At 42.9% G+C, this 19,060-nt stretch overlaps 1 protein-coding gene across 1 annotated transcript in view; it reads right to left on the bottom strand.

The window, feature by feature from the left end:
* The window catches only part of LOC143407815 (serine/threonine-protein kinase PAK 2-like), a 35,858-nt gene extending 17,919 nt beyond the window's left edge, over positions 1 to 17,939 (bottom strand). Inside the window, exons 1-9 of the mRNA XM_076866999.1 lie at positions 17,862 to 17,939; positions 16,932 to 17,101; positions 16,391 to 16,496; positions 11,705 to 11,775; positions 11,244 to 11,382; positions 6,907 to 7,054; positions 3,734 to 3,765; positions 3,302 to 3,402; positions 1,788 to 1,909 (exon numbers count right to left, since the gene is read on the bottom strand). Coding sequence (XP_076723114.1) covers positions 1,788 to 1,909; positions 3,302 to 3,402; positions 3,734 to 3,765; positions 6,907 to 7,054; positions 11,244 to 11,382; positions 11,705 to 11,775; positions 16,391 to 16,496; positions 16,932 to 17,101; positions 17,862 to 17,939 — 967 coding nt within the window. The remainder of the gene's footprint in view (positions 1 to 1,787; positions 1,910 to 3,301; positions 3,403 to 3,733; positions 3,766 to 6,906; positions 7,055 to 11,243; positions 11,383 to 11,704; positions 11,776 to 16,390; positions 16,497 to 16,931; positions 17,102 to 17,861) is intronic.
* Positions 17,940 to 19,060: the final 1,121 nt, after the last annotated feature.

The raw sequence follows: 19,060 nt of genomic DNA, 5'->3' as shown, positions 1-19,060 counted from the left end.
CCTGAGAATTAAGGGGACTCTCAGGATGTACAGCTTTCCAAATGGCAATTCCAGCAGGGTATGGTGGCACATGCTTGAAATCCCAAATAACCAGGAGCTGAGGCAAAAGAATCACAAGCTGGAGACCAGTCTTGGAAACTCAGTGAGACCCCTGTCTCCAAACAAAAAAAATGAAAAGGTTTGGAGTGTAGCTCAGTGGTACAGCACCCCTGGGTTCAATCCCTAGGATCAAAAACAAACAACAACTTGGCAATTCATGGGAAATTCCACACTCTACATTTCTTCCTCACTGCATGTATTATATACTATTGATAAATTATGAAACAACTATCAGTAATAATAAATGAGTGATAGTCAAATGAATAATCCTAACTGACTTTTCTGACTATTCCAGGATATCTTTTTTCAATATATTTAGGAAACCACCTCCTACTACAGACATTACTCTACTATGGAATAATCATATATCTATTTTAGCAATGTTCAAAGTAATGACGACGAAATGGTAAAATTAGGAGGTTGGATATAAAAACCTAGTGTGAATTCTTACGACCAGTAAGTCAAAATATAAGAAAATCACATTAAAATTTCACTACCTCAAGATAAACGAAGACAGGGCCATGTAAGGAAACTCACATAAATAATCTTATGTAGGTATTCAATCTCAAGTTAGCTACTAAGATTCAAGCCAAGAAGCTAAGGGCATAAAGACAGGGGATGTGATAACTAAAGGTCACAAATGAATAGTCACACTAAACTAATTTTAGTTTATTTTTTAAAGCAGCAGCCCTTCCTAAGATAAAGATTATTATATACAAATATCCCTAGGATGTCACAGTTAAAGCAGTTTTACATTGGAAAATACTGAGAAATCCAGAACAAATAAACGTTGAATACGTAAGTGCTTATAACACCTATCTTCTCTAAAGTATTTTTCCTTGAGCCTACTTCATCACATTGTTCTTTATAACTATAGTTACTGGGGGCTTGTAATCAGACATTATTGTGACCCCCTTCCTTGAACTGTTTACATTATTTATAATGCTTGATTCGGGCTACTGATAGTAAATGATTTAAAAGAGACATGGAAAAAATGTTTTACAATAGTAAATGATTTAAAAGAGACATGGAAAACATGTTTTTCCTTGGAATATATTTTATGACTAAATGTTTCTATTTTGAAAAGCTATAGGTCTGGACAAATATATACAAACCTCCTTTGATAAGGTTTCCAACTATGTCCATGTTCGTACCCTTTACATTTGGCTCATAGGAAATATTATTGCTCCCGAAGGGACTGACTTCACTATCAATGCATAATATATTTCAAATGCAATAGCAAACAAAATGAATAATATTTTGCCTTCACTTTTTGAGGGTGGTACTGGGGGTTAAATCTAGGGGCACTTTACCCCTGAGCTATATGCCCAGCCCTTTATATCTTATTTTGAGACAGAGTCTCACTGTCACCCAGACTGACCTTGAACTTGAAATCTTCTGCCTCAAGCTCCTAAATTGCTGGGATTATATTCATGTGCCACCATGCCCAGCTCACTACATTTGAATTGAAGCAATTACTTTTATAAGAAACAGTCTTTCTGCCTTAAGCTAAAATAAAAGGTATATATTTCAATTCAACTGGGTCTCTTTTTTTGCAGTGCTATGGAAGGCCCCAGGGCCTTGCACACACCAGGCAAGTGCTCTGCTACTGAGCTCTATCCCCAGACGTGGGTCAAATGTTTTAAGAAATGTTAACTCATAAATAATATGAAAAGTAGATAACATACTTATTTTTGTCACAATCTCCTCATCGGTCAAATTTGTGTTCTTTCTCTTGGCACCACTGCCCACAGTCCCATCACCAAGAGGTGCAGGAAGAGTATCAGTTATAGACTGTGTGGAAATATGCAGAGATATTGTTCATGAATGAGATTTAAAACAAATATTTTCAAATATTCTAACACTACTCAGAATTTCTTAATTTTTAACCAAAACTAAGTTATTTCTCTTGTTCTAAAGAAAGCCATACTTTCAGACTTACAAAAATCATATAGTGAAAAAATATGTGCAACATTTTTCTTTGCCATAGCATGAACTTATTTAAAAGTATAACTAGCAGCTGGATGCAGCAGTGCATGCCTGTAACCCAGCAACTTGAGAGACTGAGACAGGAGGATTCCAAGTTCAAAGCCAGCCTTAACAAATTAGCGAGACCCTGTCTCAAAATAAAAAATAAAAAAGAGGGCTGGGAATGTGGCTCAGTAGTTAAGTGTCGTTGGGTTCAATCCACAGTGCCCAAAAAAAAAAAAAAGAAAAAAGAAAAAAAAAAAGTATAACTAGCAAAATAGCAGGTCTATGAATAAAATCTCTGTGTGCCCAGATATAAAATAGTATAACAGGGGCTGGGGGTGTAGCTCAGTAGTAGAGTGCTTGCTTAGCATGTGTGAGGTCCTGGGTTCATGCCTCAGCACCACAGAAAAAATAACTACATAAAACAAAGGTATTGTGTCGATCTACAACGAAATACATTTTTTTAAAGTTAAAAAGATAAAATAGTAAAACAACATAGCAGCACACTTTAAAACTAACATTTTTCATAAAAAGATAAAATGCAAAAGACTAGAAATCTTGACGTTGAAATAACTAATTTCCACAAAACATTTTACACAACTATAATGCCTACCCTCCCCCCTCTCTCACTTCAAAGAGCCAGTTGTAAGGAATATAGAAAACATAGCCATCTGTCATGAGATGGGAATACAATGGCAGTCCTAGGAGCCACCACATCACTGTCCAGTCCCCTTAGTACTTCTCTCCCTGGCTCCATCTGAGCTCTTTACTGCTGAAATTCTCCTCAGCTGGGGAGGAATTTCACTCTCAACTGTCTTTAGAATGCCATCAAGGCTTTGAGAGAAATGTCAAAATGAGAGAAATGAAGTACATAATCTGGGGAAGAGGAAAGATCTAAGTTTTAGGTAGAAGAGTTACCCACATTATGAAACAGAGAAAAAACAGAGCAATAGATGAGCTCTCTGGAAAACGGGGCAAAACATGGAAAGAAAAAACCCAGTGAGTTAAGTATTCTAACTTTTAAAGAAGCCATAGATTTTTATTTTTCAAAAAAATGGTTTTTGATGAGTACTCTTTAGGTAAAAATTTTATTTTAATTTTAATTTTCTCATAGTAAAATATTTTAAACTTGAAGGCTTTTTGAAATTATCTCTGAAAGTCAAACACAAACAGCTGTTTTTCGAACACACATGCACAGATGTGCACACCAGGTCATTAGTCACTCACTGGTCTTGCATGATCATGTTGTGGGGCAGTGACAGGCTGGACCTCTCCATCACCATCATCTTCCTCCATTACTATTGCTGATGTTTCCAGCCTCTTGGTGTTCAGCTGTGTTCAGGAGCAAAGGAAGACAAGCCAGGAAAAGTCAAAGATTAAAATGGGACCAGGTCTCTTTTTTTAAAACAAACTTTAAGAAGCTATTTCTTCAATAGCTAACTTTTAAATGATTAAACCTCACTGGTTCCAATATAATCAATTAAAAAGTAAAGGTGATTTTCTGAAATATGGAAAAGTAAATAAACATATGTGATAAATATTCTTGAGTACTATTTAGAAACATTAAATAGTTCTTTAGCTCTTATTTTAGAAAGCAAAATAAAAATGATTTCTTTTGGTTACCTTAATTAGAACAAGAACTATAAGAAATAAGTCAACTTACTGCTGGTGTTCCAGAAGGGAAGCAATCCTTCTCTGAAAATGAAAGAGAAAGGAATGTTAACAATTCACAGAGAAAACTTTTCTATGACAAAAAGAAAAATAATATAAAATTGGAGCAAGTGAAATGTCTTAAAGCTGATTTCATTTTAAGTAGAATCACTTCTGTAGAAATATGATAGAAATAGTAATATAGAAATAATAATTTATAAAAGACTCAGCTACTAACTCTATAAACTTAATGGAACCTTAAACATACACTTTGAAAAACCTGGATAGATCATTAAAATGATTGAATTTCATGGTATATAAATTATACTTCCATCAAGTTATTAAAATGTAATGGAGTCCCGGCCTGGTAATTCCATGCCTAAAATCCAAGCGGCTCAAGAGGCAGAGACAGGAGGATCTTGAGTTCAAAGCCAGCCTCAGCAATTTAGCTAGGTGCTTAGAAACTCAATGTGACCCTGCCTCTAAATAAGATACAAAATAGATCTGGGGATGTGGTTCAGGGGTTGAGTGCCCTTGGGTTCAATCCCCGGTACTCTGCCCCCACTAAAGTGTAAGAAAACCATATCCATATCAAACTGTATTAAAATAAAACATTCCTTGTTTAAGATACTTTCTCCAGAGAATTGCCTACTAAGGAGCAAGAGGATATAAAGGCACCAAACATGGCAACTGGGAAAAGAATTATTTTTGACATGGTTTGTTTCTTTTCAAAATGCAACTTACCAATTGACACAGAGGTTCTAGGTAAAAGTACAAGCTTTTCCTAAGGATACAGGTAAGTTATTTATAGAAAAAGTCAAGATCAGTATTACTTGCAAAGAAGTCTACTTCTTTTTTAATGTAGCCTTTATCTCTGTGATGATGTAACATATTAAAAACAATTAATACAAAACACAAATGATTTTTGCATAATTACATTATTTTCAAAAACTAGATATATGACTTTAGAGACAGAGAAACATATTAAATAAAAATTATATCCTGGGAGTGTAATGGGCAAAATCTACACGAACAGAAATGGGAGAAATGATTTTGCATCTTTTAAAGTACAGTGCAAAGAAGAGAAAGCAGGAGAACCAGCATGGGGAAGGGGAGTCTAACTAAATCTGCAAAGACATTCCAGGGATCGCTCAATCAACTGCATCACGTGGACTTCATTGTGATGATGCTTTACATAAACTTTTTTTAAAATCCAGTATATTCCAGTTCTTACCCACTGATATTCTAATTCTGAGGAATAAATCCTTTTAGTTATAAGGTTTATTTTTATGTATTTGCATGTAATTTTTGAGTAGAAAATACTTTTTATTTCAAGGTCTCTGCATTTATAAAGCAAAACTTCCTTCTAGGCCACTGACAATAAACATATCTCTAGCATAAACATGTCTAGAAATCCACATTTTTTCCTTCTAAACTGAAAATCATTTAAATCCGTGAGGAGGAAAAAACCCCAAGTAAATGTAACAACATGGAACAAGTGTGAATTCCACTACCATGTTGACTTATAATGTATAAGAAATATGGGGAAAAAATGTAACACATCCAATTCCATTTCTAACAAAATTATGAGATCAATGAAATCCTCAGTCTCCAGATGATGTTCAAGAGCCATCTATAAACTTAGTGAAACCTTAAAAATACATTTTGAAAAACCTGAGTTGATCATTCAAATGATTGAATTTCATGGTAGTAAATTATACTTCAATCAAGTTATTAAAATATAATGGAGTCCTGGCCTGATAATTCCATGCCTATAATCCAAGTGGGTCAAGAGGCAGAGACAGGAGGATCTTGAGTTCAATGCCAGCCTCAGCAATTTAGCTAGGTGCTTAGAAACTCAATGCGACCCTGCCTCTAAATAAGATACAAAATAGAGCTGGGGATGTGCTTCAGGGGTTGAGTGCCCCCCTGGATTCAAACCCTGGTACCCCACCCCCAGCAAAGTGTAATGAACACCATACCCATTCAAGCTGTATTAAAATAAAACATTCCTTGTTTAAGATACTTTCTCCAGAGAATTGCCTACCAAAGAGCAAAAGGATATAAAAGCCACCAAACATGGCAACTGGGAAAAGAATTATTTTTGACATGGTTTCTTTCTTTGTAAAATGCAACTTACTAGTTGACACAGAAGTTCTAGGTAAAAGTCTAACCTTTTCCTAAGGATACCAGGTAAGTTATTTATAGAAAAAGTCAAGATCAGTATTACTTGCAAAGAAGTCTATTTCTTTTTTTGAACATAGCCTTTATCTCTGGGATGATGTAAATACTAAATACAATTAATCCAACCACATATGATTTTTGCATACATAGATTACTTTTGAAAACTATATATATGACTTTAGAGACGGAAAACATATTAAATAAAAATTATAGATCTTGTGGTTGTAATGGGCAAAATCTACACGGAGAGAAATGGGAGAAATGATTTTGCATCTTTTAATGTACAATGCAAAGAAGAGAAAGCACGAGAACCAGCGTGGGGAAGGAGAGTCTAACTAAATCTCCAAAGACATTCCAGGGATCGCTCAACCAACTGCACCACGTGGACTTCATTCTAATACTGCCTTACACAAACTATTTATAAAAATCCAGTATATTCCAATTCTTACCCACTTAGATTCTAATTCTGAGGAATAAATCCTTTTAGTTATAAGGTTTATTTTTATGTATTTGCATGTAATTTTTGAATAGAAAATACTTTTTATTTCAAGGTCTCTGCATTTGTAAAGCAAAACTTCCTTCTAGGCCACTGACAATGAACATATCTCTAGCATAAACATGTCTAGAAATCCACACTTTTTCCTTCTAAACTGAAAATCATTTAAATCCGTGAGGAGGAAAAAAAAAAAACCCAAGTAAATGTAACAACATGGAACAAGTGTGAATCCCACTACCATGTTGAATTATTATGTATAAGAAATATGGGAAAAAATGTAACACATCCAATTCCATTTCTAACAAAATTATGAAATCAATGAAATCCTCAGTCTCCAGATGATGTTCAAGAGCCATCCCGACAGTTGACAAAAAGCAGTTATCTATGTAGGAGAAAGTAGGAACAATACAGTTTAGCCTTTTATGTTTCCAGAATGATCTTTTTATCTATCAGTGCTTCACAAGTTTCCATGGGATTCAGTCTTTTACCACTGTCTGATGTGTCACCAGATGGAGGAAATCTGAGATTTTTCTGCCTCAAGTTGCTGGCGTTATAATACTTGTTGACACCCTGCACAGCTAGAGGATGCTCCGTTGGCTTTCCTTTGAGGACCCTGAAGGTTTGTGGCAACTGAGCCCGCTGCTCTGGCAGGCCCTAACAAAGAGAAATTCAGAAATGAGTTGTGGTTTGAATTGCTCTAATACTATCGATTTTCAGACATAAATATCAACATACATAAAACAAACCCATACACATAATTTTAGATTTGACTAAATTCTAAGTGGTCTCATTTTCTAAAACTCTACTTTTCCATATTTATTTTGCAAATCAACAGGAAAGATCCAAACAGAGGAATGGAATGGAGTGCTAGGTTTGTTTGGGGAGATGGACAGAAGTGTCAAACCTGTATTTCCTCTTGTTCATCACCCACCAGAGTAGCTCCTAATTGAAAAGGCTTAAGTCAAGAGCAAAAGTTAGGGGACAGCAAACAGGAAGAAGGATGCTTGCTTATGTTTGGCTCTGCTCTAGGCTTTAGACAGAGAGCACAGGGCGGCAGGCCCATTCCAACTTCAGCACTTCAGGGAATACAAATGTAGGGTTTTGAAACCAAGAACCCACTTCATATAGTGTTTACTGTTTCAGATCTTTTTAGGCGGGGAGGAGGAGGAGTACCTACCAGGGATTGAATTCAGGGGCACTCAACCACTCAGCCATACCCTCAGCCTTTTTATTTTTTGAGACAGGGTCTCACTAAATTGCTTAGTTCCTCACTTAGTTGCTGAGTCTGGCTTTGGACTTGCAAACCTCCTAAACTAGTCTCACAAGCTCTGGAATTACAGTCATGCTCCACTGAATCCAGCAATATATTACAGGTTTTTTTTCCCCCCTAAATCCATTTAAAATAATCTACTACTACATTAAATGGTCATGCCCTATTTTTAACCAATTTACTACTAATGATATTTGATTTGATTTTTTTTCTACATTTTGCTATCTAAATAATGGGACAAAACCCATAATCCATGCTGTTCTATGGTTCCCTTAGGACACACATGCTAAAAATTACATTTCTGGGTCAGAAGGTAAATAGGTGAAAGTAACATATTCATTTGTGATTTGGGATATATACATAAAGGGTTTTTTAAAATTTTGTTTTTGTTTTTGTTGTTTTGTCTTGTTTTGTTTTGTTTTTTGGTGTTTGGGATTAAACCCAGGGCCTTAAACTGCTAAGCACCTGCTAAACACTACCACAAGTTACCTCTAGTCCCAAGGTCTTAATGATATGGAGTCAAATTGGCTTGTTTCCTCCCCCATCTCCCGTACTGGGGACTGAATCCAGGGGTGCTTTAACACTGAGCTTCATCCCCAGTCCCCCCACCCTTTTGCAAATTTGGGACAAGAGTCTTGTTAAGACCCCAACACCTGCATCAAACCTGTGATCCTCCTACCTCAACCGGGAGCCTCTGGGATTACAGGCGTGAACCAAAGTGCTTGGCTTCACAAATCATTATTATTATTATTGTTATTATTTAGTTTTTGTTTTTGAGACATATGGTCTCACCATTTCCCCCCAGTTTATCTGAAACTCATGGACTCTAGTGATCTTTGTGTATCAGTCTGCAGAGTAGCTACAACTACAGGCATGTGCCATCAAAGCCCAGCTTTCATGTTTATTTTTTTAAAACAAATATTTAGTTGTAGATGGACACAATACCTTTATTTATTTTTATGTAGTGCTAAGGCTCTAACCCAGGGCTTCATGCGTGCTGGGCAAGCACTGTAACAGTGAGCTAAATCCCCCAGCCTAATGTTTTTATTCTTTAATTTGTTTTTGGAAGTACTAGGTATTGAAGCCAGGAGCATTATACCACTGAGCTACATTCCCAGCCTTTTAAATCTGAGATAGGGTCTTGCTAAAACTTCCCAGGCTGGTCTCAAACTTATGATCCTTATACCTCAGCCTCCTGAGCTGCTGGGATGATAGGCAGAAGTCACTATGCCTAGTCATCTTAAATTGCTGTTTTTTTATTCTGGGTTTCCTATCACATGTAAAATGTCTTATCAATATGAGATTGCACAGCCAAGTGTGGTGGCATATACCTGTAATCTCCCCTGCTCTGAAGGCAGGAGCAGGAGAGTCGCTGGAGCTCACAAATTAGAGACCAGTGTGGGAATCAGAGGAATCCCCAAAACATGTCCAAAGAAAATGGGAAAAAAAGATAAAAGTGGGGTGCTCCAATAACTAACAGTGAGAAAATAACCCAAATTTAAATGTAAGGTCTCTGGTGTGGCTCAATGGTAGAGCTCTTGCCTAGCATGCTCAAGGACAGTAGTTTTCATGCTTATTCAGACTCGCCCCAAAGCAGAAATCTAAAATCTCCAAATCCTTCTATATAATGAAATATATATATATATGTGTGTATATATCTTTATATCTATGTGTGTGTGTGTGTGTATGTGTGTGTGTATACACACATTTTCCCCTAGCACTGGGGGGTTGAGCCCAAGGACATCCTACCACTTGGCTTTATCACTAGCTCTTCTTATTTTGGGATACAGTCTTGCTAAATTGCAGAGGGTGGTCTAAAGCTGCCTCAGTTTCCTAAGTTGGTTGTGTCACCAAACCCAGTTTATAATCCCTTTTCTAGCCATTCCAGTGGTGCACACCTGCCTTCTAGCACTCAGCACATTGACATAGGAGGTTTGCTTGACCTCAGAAGTTCAAGACTGGCCTGGCCAACATACTGGGAACTCCACCTCAAACAAACAGAAAACCCACAAAACTGATGGTCAATTTTTCTTTCCTTTTCCACGTCTGTGTATTACCATTGACCTACATACCCAGTACTTTATATATATATATACTGAAAACAATTCTCTTTAAGTTACTGATATTTGATTTGTGATCCTCCTGACTCAGCATCTTGAGTAGCTAGGCTTATAGATGGGCACCCCTGTACCCAACTCTATTATCAGTTTTCAAGTGTGCAGTAAATTAACTGTAACAACCTTATTGACCATTGTATCTCCGAAACTTACTCATGTTTAACTGAAACTTTGTAATTTCTGAGTAATCTACTAGCCTATTAGGACTCATAATAAACAAGTTCCCTTCCTATTATATGGAATCCTTTCCGGCGCACTTGGTATTATCCAGGCTGGTGGGTATTGTCCATCTGCAGCCCTTGCCAGGAAGCCAGCCAGGTCAGTCACTGTGGTTATTACTGTTGCCACATTTGAAGGATGAGAGACATGCTGAATGTCTTGCCCAAGGGCAAAGAGTCAGGCAGTGTTGGTTCACGAGCTTCAGTCTCCAGAGAGCAAGGATCTTCCCTTCCAGGAGGGCTCTGTCCCAGCCCCTCTGAGCCTCCACCCACACTTCCCTGAACCTAGGACACGTAGGCACAGCTGCCATAGGAAGCAGGAAAAAATATGTGTATATAACAGACGTGGGGGTCTTGGCACTCTCAACAGGGGAGTGAGGGCTCAGGCACAAGAGACCCCCACATGGGCTCAGGAGATGGACTTCTGGTGTGTGTCCTGTCATTGCTGTGTGTGAAGGGAGAATAGGAGGCCAAGCCTCCCTTGGAAGCCTCCCAATGCACCACTGGGCTGATGAGAAGCTAAACACAGAGTCAGTACATGGGGTTCTCCCTAACCTCCACCCCACAGCTCACAGTCAAGTCACAGGGTGACTAGAAGCAGGATAAGGGAGAGGGCTGGCACCACATCACTGCAAGGGACCATGGGGAACACTGTGGGTTACCCACCCCACTGTACACCTAATGTTTCACACAAATGTTTCACATCATACATCAAAAATTTCCATATAAAAAGAATCTGGGGGTGCTGGGGTTGTGGCTCAGGGGTAGAGTGCTTGCCTAGCATGCATGAGGAACTAGCTTCAATCCCCGGCACCACATAAAAATAAACAAAATAAATATATGTATTTATCTACAACTGATATTTATATATGTACACACACACACACACACACACACACACACACACACACAAAAGAAACAGAATTTTCTTTAAAACATAAACCACTGGAGTAGTCTCAGTCCTCATTAATAGCTGAGGAAACTGGGGACCAAAAAAGTAAGGACTGGCCCAAAGCCAATCAGAAAGTTAGTGTTTCAGTCTTTTCTCTTTCTCTATCCAGGGACACCTGGGTGTGCTCTGAAGCCCTGTGACCTGGACCCTGCACTCTCCAGGTCCATAATCCCACTCCTTATGCTCCAAGTGCTTCAGCTTCAGGGTCTACCCAACATGGGGGGTTCCCCCAACACATGTGCAACCACAGACCCCCATGGTTCAAAGCTCACCCCATACTCCTTACCTTCTGTACAGGTGCGGACTTGCCACTCCTTGGGGGGGCCTGAGTGAGGGACCTGGGCCAAAGGAGATCTTTAAAGTATTGTGTTGGCCCCCAGTTGGTCCCCTGCTCCACCTGAAGGCAGACTGCCTCGGACATGTACCTGGGAAGCAACAGGCCAAATGCAAGGAGTCACTACCCACCTTGGCCTGGTCTCCCTGACCACTCTCACCCCTCAGCTGGGAAAGCACAGAGCCCAGGGCTCTCATCCAGGAGCCTTATCCAGGCTGCCATTCCCCTGGAGCACGGAAGAGTGAAATTCCCAGAAACTCCCAGAGTGCCCTGGAGAAAACCCCAAAGGAAAGGAACAGGGAGTGTTAAGGCTGGGAGATGGGGACAGGGACCAGGGAAATAGACCCAGCTTCTTCACCCCCACCCCACCAGCCCCAGGGTCCACCACTTGAGCCCTTGGTTTACCAACTTACTTGGGTCCCAAGGGTGCACACAATGCGATGTAACAGTTTCTTGGGCAGCCCTCATTGAATGCGTTGTCATACTGGAGGGAGATGAGGAAGGGAAGAGAAGTTCAGTATCAGCAGGACTGGGCAAGGCCATCTCCCAGGGACCCTCGCTAAGTTGGTCAGTTAAGCCAGGGCTCAACCTGGGCCTGTGGCCAGGCTCTAGGTACAGGGGTGCCCAAGAGAGGCCCAGGGCCTCCTGCCTTCCCAGGCTCGCAGGAAGAGTGATCTCCCTCGACCCACTTGTGAGCAGCTGTCCCCAGACAGTGCTGACCCAGCACCCACCTCTCCTGCCTTCTCAGGGCTCCTCAACCCCTAGTGCTTCCCTTTGCAGGATCCTTGCTCTGTCTCCATTGGCCAAACCTGTCCTCTCACTTCATCCTTCCAGGTACCTTTTAAGGTCTGTCTCATGCTGTTCTGCTCAACTGATCCAAAGACGGTGTCACCACCCCACTCCCACTTGACTATCTTACCTCTCGATTTTTTCTAAAAATCTACCTTCATTGAATTTCACTATCTGGGAGACCAGTGCCAGCAGAGGATGCCCAGACATATTTCCCTAATTAAAAATCAGATTTTCCAGGAAAATCTGAGCTGAAGACCTTCAGTACACAAAAGGAAAGGTCAAGCTCAAAGGTCATGACCTTCCCAGGACACTGACTGGCTTCTCCTCTCTCCCTTATTCTACTTTCTCTTTCTCCTGAGTCCATCTATCAGCCTCGACCCCTCCTCCTTCCAGACCAGGTTGAGTTTCACCCCCACTTCATGAGCGTTAGGTAGCAAATACTCTGTTATAATGGAAACTGGCCCAGAGCACCTCTATCCACCCCAAGTCTCTGATGGTCTACACATGAAGACTTTCATCTTCAACACTCTTCTCCCTCAGAAGGAAAGACGATTCCACATCAGAACAGCTCTGGAATATGTCCAAAAAGCAACTCGAATCAATGTCTTCTATGAGGTTCTGCCTCCTTTAAGGTGTTCACAGCTCTTAAGAAATGAGTATATTACTAGGTACAGTGGCGCACACCTGTAATCCCAGGGAATTGGGATTCTGATGTGGGAGGATCGCAAGATCAAGGCCAGTCTCAACAACTTAGCAAGGCCCTCAACAATTTAGTGACACTCTATCTCAAAACAAAATACAGTAAGGATTAGTGATGCAGCTTTGGTGGTTAAAGCACCTGTGGGTTCAATCCCTAGTACTAGAAGAAATAAATTAATTAATAGCGGAGCATTAAAAAATTATAGAATCCATAAACTTAGAGAAAGAATATTTGATTAGATATATATCATGTATAGAAAATATTGATTGTACATAAAGTATAGAAAATGCTTAAGGAATGATAGTAAATTTCTAAGAACTGAGCAGTAAATGTGAATACCATCCTGCCCCCACATGGAACCCTATCACACACCACTAGAATCCAACAGCTCTGAGGCACCCAGACCAGTATCTCGCTCTGGCTCTACTCCTGGGGCTCCTGCTCCAATTCTGTGTCTCAAACACCCTCACACTCCACAGGACCAAAATGTAGCTGCACCTTCTTCTTGCCCCATCTTCTGCCCAACTTCCTGCTGCCTCTCCTTCTTCCCCTTATCCTGGGGGGTCAGGGCACCAGGCTTCTCTTGGTTCCTTTCCTCTTTTCTTCTATCCCCAAATGTTGATTCTTCTGCTTGTTGGTTAACTCATTGATTCAGAGATCTTTTCTCTGTGTGCTGGCAATTAAAGAATTCAGGGCCTTGCACATGCTAAGCACACATTGAGATGCACCCCCATCAGAAATATTTCAGGGCATCAAAAATGCTTCAGTCCAACCAGGCATGGTGGCACACACCTGTAATCCCAGTGATTTGGGAAACTGAGGCAGATTTGAGACCAGCCTCAGCAAATTAGTGAGACCCTGATTCACAATAAAAAGTAGCAGGGACTGGGGATGTAGCTCAGTGGTAAAGTGCCCCTGGGTTTAATACCAATTAGCAAAAAAACAAAGTCCCATCACTGCACTGGAGATGGAAAGCACCCTGCAAACAGCATGGCCAGAATACTTTCAGTGGGAGTGAAAGTTGGAGCATGGGATCAGTGCCTGAAATTAGTGCAGCCAAGAATAGAAAGGAGCCCTGTCTGGTGAATCTTAGAGGGCAGACCACATTTAGGTCCCTTGAGACTTGGGGATCCTGGACTTGGAGGGCCTCACTCTGAGCAGAGGAGGAAGGGCGATGGCCTATGGTCTGACCTAGGGCTGGAAGAACCACAGGATGGAGGAAGGGAAAAGGCTGTCAGGCAAACTCAATGATGATACTAGAAGCTGGAGAGAGGAGGAGACCAGCAGACCACAGGGCTGAGGAATAAGGGCCAAGCACAGGAGTCACAGGTGGGAGGGAACCACATATGGCAGTGGTGGGGTGCTGACTAAAAGGATGGGAGGTGATGAGCAGACAGGCTCCTCTCTCTGTTCAGCTGTCTCAGGGTCTGCAGCTTCCCCTCCCCGACTGATGCTGCCCACCAGTCTTCCTGAAAGAGCCTTTAGTCAAGTGATTGCCATACTAAAGGAATACCAGGGCAAAGATGCCCACTCCTATCATTCCTAGTGGATGCTCAAAGAAAAAGCAATAAAGACACAATGGGGAAGAAAGCAATGAAACTGTTCCTCACACAGGACATGAGGTTGCATTCAGAGTGAACAACAACGCATGCTGGGGAAGAAGCTCAGTGATCGAGCACCCCTGATTCAATCGCCAGTGCTGGAAAAACATCAACACTAAGGACTCCTGCTCTTTGGAATATGCTATGACAAGAAAATGAAATGACAAGCCATGAATTGCAAGATAAAATTTGAAACACATAAATCTAAATCTAGTACAGAGAACTCCTGAAACTCAATAAGAAAACAACTCAGTTTTTTTTAAATGGGCAAAAGTTTGGAGCAAACACTTCACCAACAATATACCCATGGCTGATAAGACATGAAATATGCTCAACATTATTAGTCATTAGGAAAATATTACTGGAGCCCTAATGAGATATTACTACTCATTTATTAGACAGGCTACAATTTGAAAACAACAACAACAACAAAAAAAAACAAAAAAAAAACCAGTAACCAATGACAGTGTCAAATGCTAGTGAGGATGTGGAACAACTGGAATTCTCATTCATTGCTGGTACAAAGTAGAAACAGTACAGTTGTTTTCTAAAACGTCCCACATGTTTACCTTATGACTCAGCAATGCTACCCTTAACAATTTACCCAAAAGAAATGAAAACTTATGTCCACATGTCTATGCATCAATGGTTGTTGTAGCAGCTTTATTTATAACTGCCTGAAACTGGCTGGGCACAGTTCCCCATGACTTTAATGGCTTGGGAGGCTAAGGCAAGAGGGTGGCAAGTTCAAAGCCTCAGTAACGTAGTAACTTAGCAAGGCCTTAAGCAACTTAGTAAGACCCTTTCTCAAAATTTTAAAAATTTTTCAAAAAAGAAAACATAAGGGTGCTGGAGGTGGGGTGGGGTGAGGCTGGGATGGTTGCTCAGTGGTTAAGCACCTCTGGGTTCAATCCCTGGTACAAAAACAAAACAAAAATTCTGCCAAAACCTAGATGCAAACTAAAAATCCTTCAATTGGTGAATGTACAAATGGTCTGTAGGGAAATACAATACTACACAGAAACAAAAGAATAAACTACTGCTGTGAGCAACTACATAGATGAATCTCAAATGCATCGTGCTCAGTGAATGAAGCCAGACTAGAAAGCCCACAACACCATTTATGCATTATTCCAGAAAGAGAAAAACCACAAGGACTCAGGGAGAGAAAATGACAACAAGAGATGAAAGGATTTTCTGGGGTAGTGAAACTGGTTAACCTTGATCTTGGTGGAGAGTACACAATGTCATCTGTCAAAATCCCTAACTATAGATGAGAAAGGGTGAATTTACTGTTTGTAATTACCCCTCAATGAATGACATTTTCACAAAATTTTTCATGGCTCCCAGGTTTCCAGTTCTTCCAAACAAAATTCCAAGCTTGGCTTTCTGGGCCTTTCTCATCTTGACCCCCATGGGGTCAACCTCATTGCCCATGTCACCTTGTGCTTGAAATAGGATCCATTTCTTCATCATTCTGTTAACACCCTACTTTCAGATTTCTGTGCCTTTCTACAAAATTGTACCTCTCACAGTCAATGCCCTCCTGTCTGCCTCTCCAAAAGCACACCTAGGACACAGAGGGTGGCATGTTCTCCTCTACAGTGTGGGCTTCGCCAAACTCCCCGTCTCTTCCAGTCCGCTACACCACTCAGGACTGACCCCTCTCTCAGAGTGTTCCTGGTGTCTCCCGGTGTTATTCTGGTGGCAGGTTGCTTATCAACACAAGTGCATGATGTGCTTACTCACCCCTACACCCATCCCTCAAATAACCACCACCTAGCACTCCCAGCACACAGTAGGCTTGCAATGCAATGCACCCAGGAGGCAGAATGGCCCCAAGCTCCAGGGTATAGAAATATCTGAGCTGCATCTTCAGAGGTGGGTCTGGAAGGACTCATGAGGCATCATGAGGGCCAAAGGCAGTGGAGAAAGTGCACAAAGTGTCTAATTGAAGAGGTGCAAGATGCCTCCACACAGCCAAGGGCACACGCCTCACCGCTTACCTTCTCCTCATAGGGTCGCCTGGCGGTGCCCACCGCCACTGCCTTAATAAACAATTGCAGGATGAGTGGGACCAGGAGGGCCCCAGCGGGTACAGCCACTAGGATGCTGTGCACAGGTTAAGAAGGGAAGCCATGGAAGAGCTCCTCCCTGGCCCCGCTTTCGACCCCACTGCTCCCTCCTTCCCTCCCTCCCGCCCCAGCTAGCACCGCCCACCGCTCTCCCTCCCTGGACTGGACAGTCCAGTACACCCAAGGGAAGCCTCCCTCCACCACACTGTCCTCCCAGCTGTCCCTTTTCAACTTTCATTACCCTACTCTGTGGGCTCCTAGATTCTTAACTCCACAGGCATCCTACCCCGCCCATGTCCCTGACCCCACTGGCCTTCCAAATGTCCTTCACAGGTCCTGCCAAGTGACTTCTCCCTCTAGCCCCGCCCACGTCAGCCCCTCCCCTGTCATCCTGACCCTCCTGGGCTGTTTGCCCCTCCCTCCCCACCATCCCAGCTCTTCCCAGTGTGGGCCCTTGGGACTGTGTGGATACGTCATGGTTTTGTCCAAAAACGCCATGTTCCTCCTGCGTATGATGAAAACCACGCAGGTGGCCAGCACGGTACCCAGATACAGGCACAGAGACACGAGGAGTAGCAGGTAGAGCCGGATGTTTCGGTGCCCCACGCAGTTATTCACCCACCTGCAATGGTGGTCCAACTCCTAGGGGAGAGCAGGCAGGTCAGAGGGTCCTTCTGGAATGGCCTCCATCACCCCCTAATCCTGAGGCCTCCCCTATGCAGCCCTCTAGGCCGCCTGCTCTTGACCTTACATAAGGGTTCCCATCTCAGCGAGAACCTGGCATTTCCATGGTGAGAGCACAGTTAGGACCCATGGCTCATCAGGTCACCTGTCCTGAGTGAGGTCTTTAGAGACAAGACCTGCCTGGTGTCACTTGGACCAGGACATGAAAACTCTGGGCCTCCATTTCCTCAAGTACTGGAAAAGGATGAAAAAAATGCCCTTCCCCTACCAGCCGTCTGCACTTGTGAACCCGAGCAGGGTGGGCACATCCGAGAAACACACTCAGAACCAGGAAACCCTCCAACTGGGACACCCAGACCAAGACAGGCAAAGATTCCCAGGACAGGGCAGCAGTCAGCCTAAAGGGCTGGGGATCTAGTATCAGCAAGCCAGGGAGGGACAGTCACTGCTTTTCCTCCCCCTGACTCCACCAGGCTCAGCACAGATGGGATGCCCTTTGTATGTCAGCACCTTTGCAAGCAAGGCCAGCCTCCCTGGACAGGTGCAGACACAGAGGTGATGACATATGTAAGTGACCAACAGTGGCTGAGAGCCACTTGAAGCATTCTGGAAACATGGTCTGATACCCCCACCTGGCCCACTCATGATGTGAGGTTCCTGGTCCTGGCCAGGGGCCCGGAGATAGGTTGGTGAGTGGACAGGGAGGAGGAGCACTCACCTCCACACAGATGTCACACCTTTCACAGTGGAAGGTTCGGGGCAGGCGGTGAAAATAACACGTGGGACACCACGGCATGTGATACAACCTGCCATTCACTCGTGCCATGTATGGTGCCTCAGGGTCCTGCTCGAAGGCGCCTGGCAGGGGGAGAGATGTGGGCAGTGGAGGAGGCCCTTGTATCACTCTGATGCTCGGGGCAGCCCCATAGCATCACTGGGCATCAGAAAGTGGGGAGGAGGTGGGCAGGGGAACCCCAGTCCCTGTTGAGCAAGCTGACCACTCAGATGGGCGGCAGTCAGAGAGAAGGGCTGTCCAGCCACAGGAGCTCTACATGGAGCTCCTCCTTGTGCTTGGAGTCGGGTGTGAAATGGGAAGGAGGAAGGTGAACTGCGTGGTTGGAAGAGCCTGCTGCCTCTCTTGCCGGGTCCTCCCTTCTAAAGCAACTGGAAAACCTCCAGGATTCTGTTGTTCACACTTCAGTGCTTTGGGAAATGAAGTGCCAGGGCCCAAGTAATAAGGACAGGGTAAGAAGGGATCCTGAGGCACAGGTGGGGTCAGCCCTTTACAAATGACCCCTGTAGGCACCAGTCCTTGGGGTGCCACCTCCCTCTCCGAGGAGTCTGAGGCCTTACCTCTATGTAAAATTCCTGGGTCCGAAAAATTCATGCCAATGAGGCTATAGAAACTCAGGACTCAGAGAAGTCCGGAGACCACTGGGTAGGCCCAGTCTCCATCTTGCGCCAGTGCTCGGCCTCTGAAATCAGAGCCAGACTCAGTTCTAGTTGGGGGGAACCCTGAGCGCCTACGAGGCCTGGCTCATCTGAGCTCAGACCCACACACCTTAAGGACGGATCTGAATATCCAGGCTAGAGACAGACCCCATTCCCTCCACCAAATGTCACCAGCATTACCAGCCTCCCACAGTCCCCCAAAGCCTCAGCCTCCCCACATCTCTGTGCTTCCCACTAAATATCCTCCTTCCCCTCCTGGCCTCTGTCCACCTCCCTGCCTCTGCACTCTCACTGTCTATTTCCCTTCTTTCTCTTGGTGAGAACCCGACAGCTGGCCCGGAGACTCACGGAAATGTAAAGAACACAGCACTTAGACACACCAGGCCTGCTACTGTGAGACAAGCCCAGAGGCTTGAAAATAGCCAGGATCTGGCTGGGGGTGGGGGTGGGGACAATAAATTGTTT

The sequence above is a fragment of the Callospermophilus lateralis genome, chromosome 10 (assembly GCF_048772815.1).
Source record: "Callospermophilus lateralis isolate mCalLat2 chromosome 10, mCalLat2.hap1, whole genome shotgun sequence".
NCBI lineage: Eukaryota > Metazoa > Chordata > Mammalia > Rodentia > Sciuridae > Callospermophilus > Callospermophilus lateralis.
Note: the sequence above shows the minus strand (reverse complement) of the source record. Positions and strands in the feature narration are given on the sequence as shown.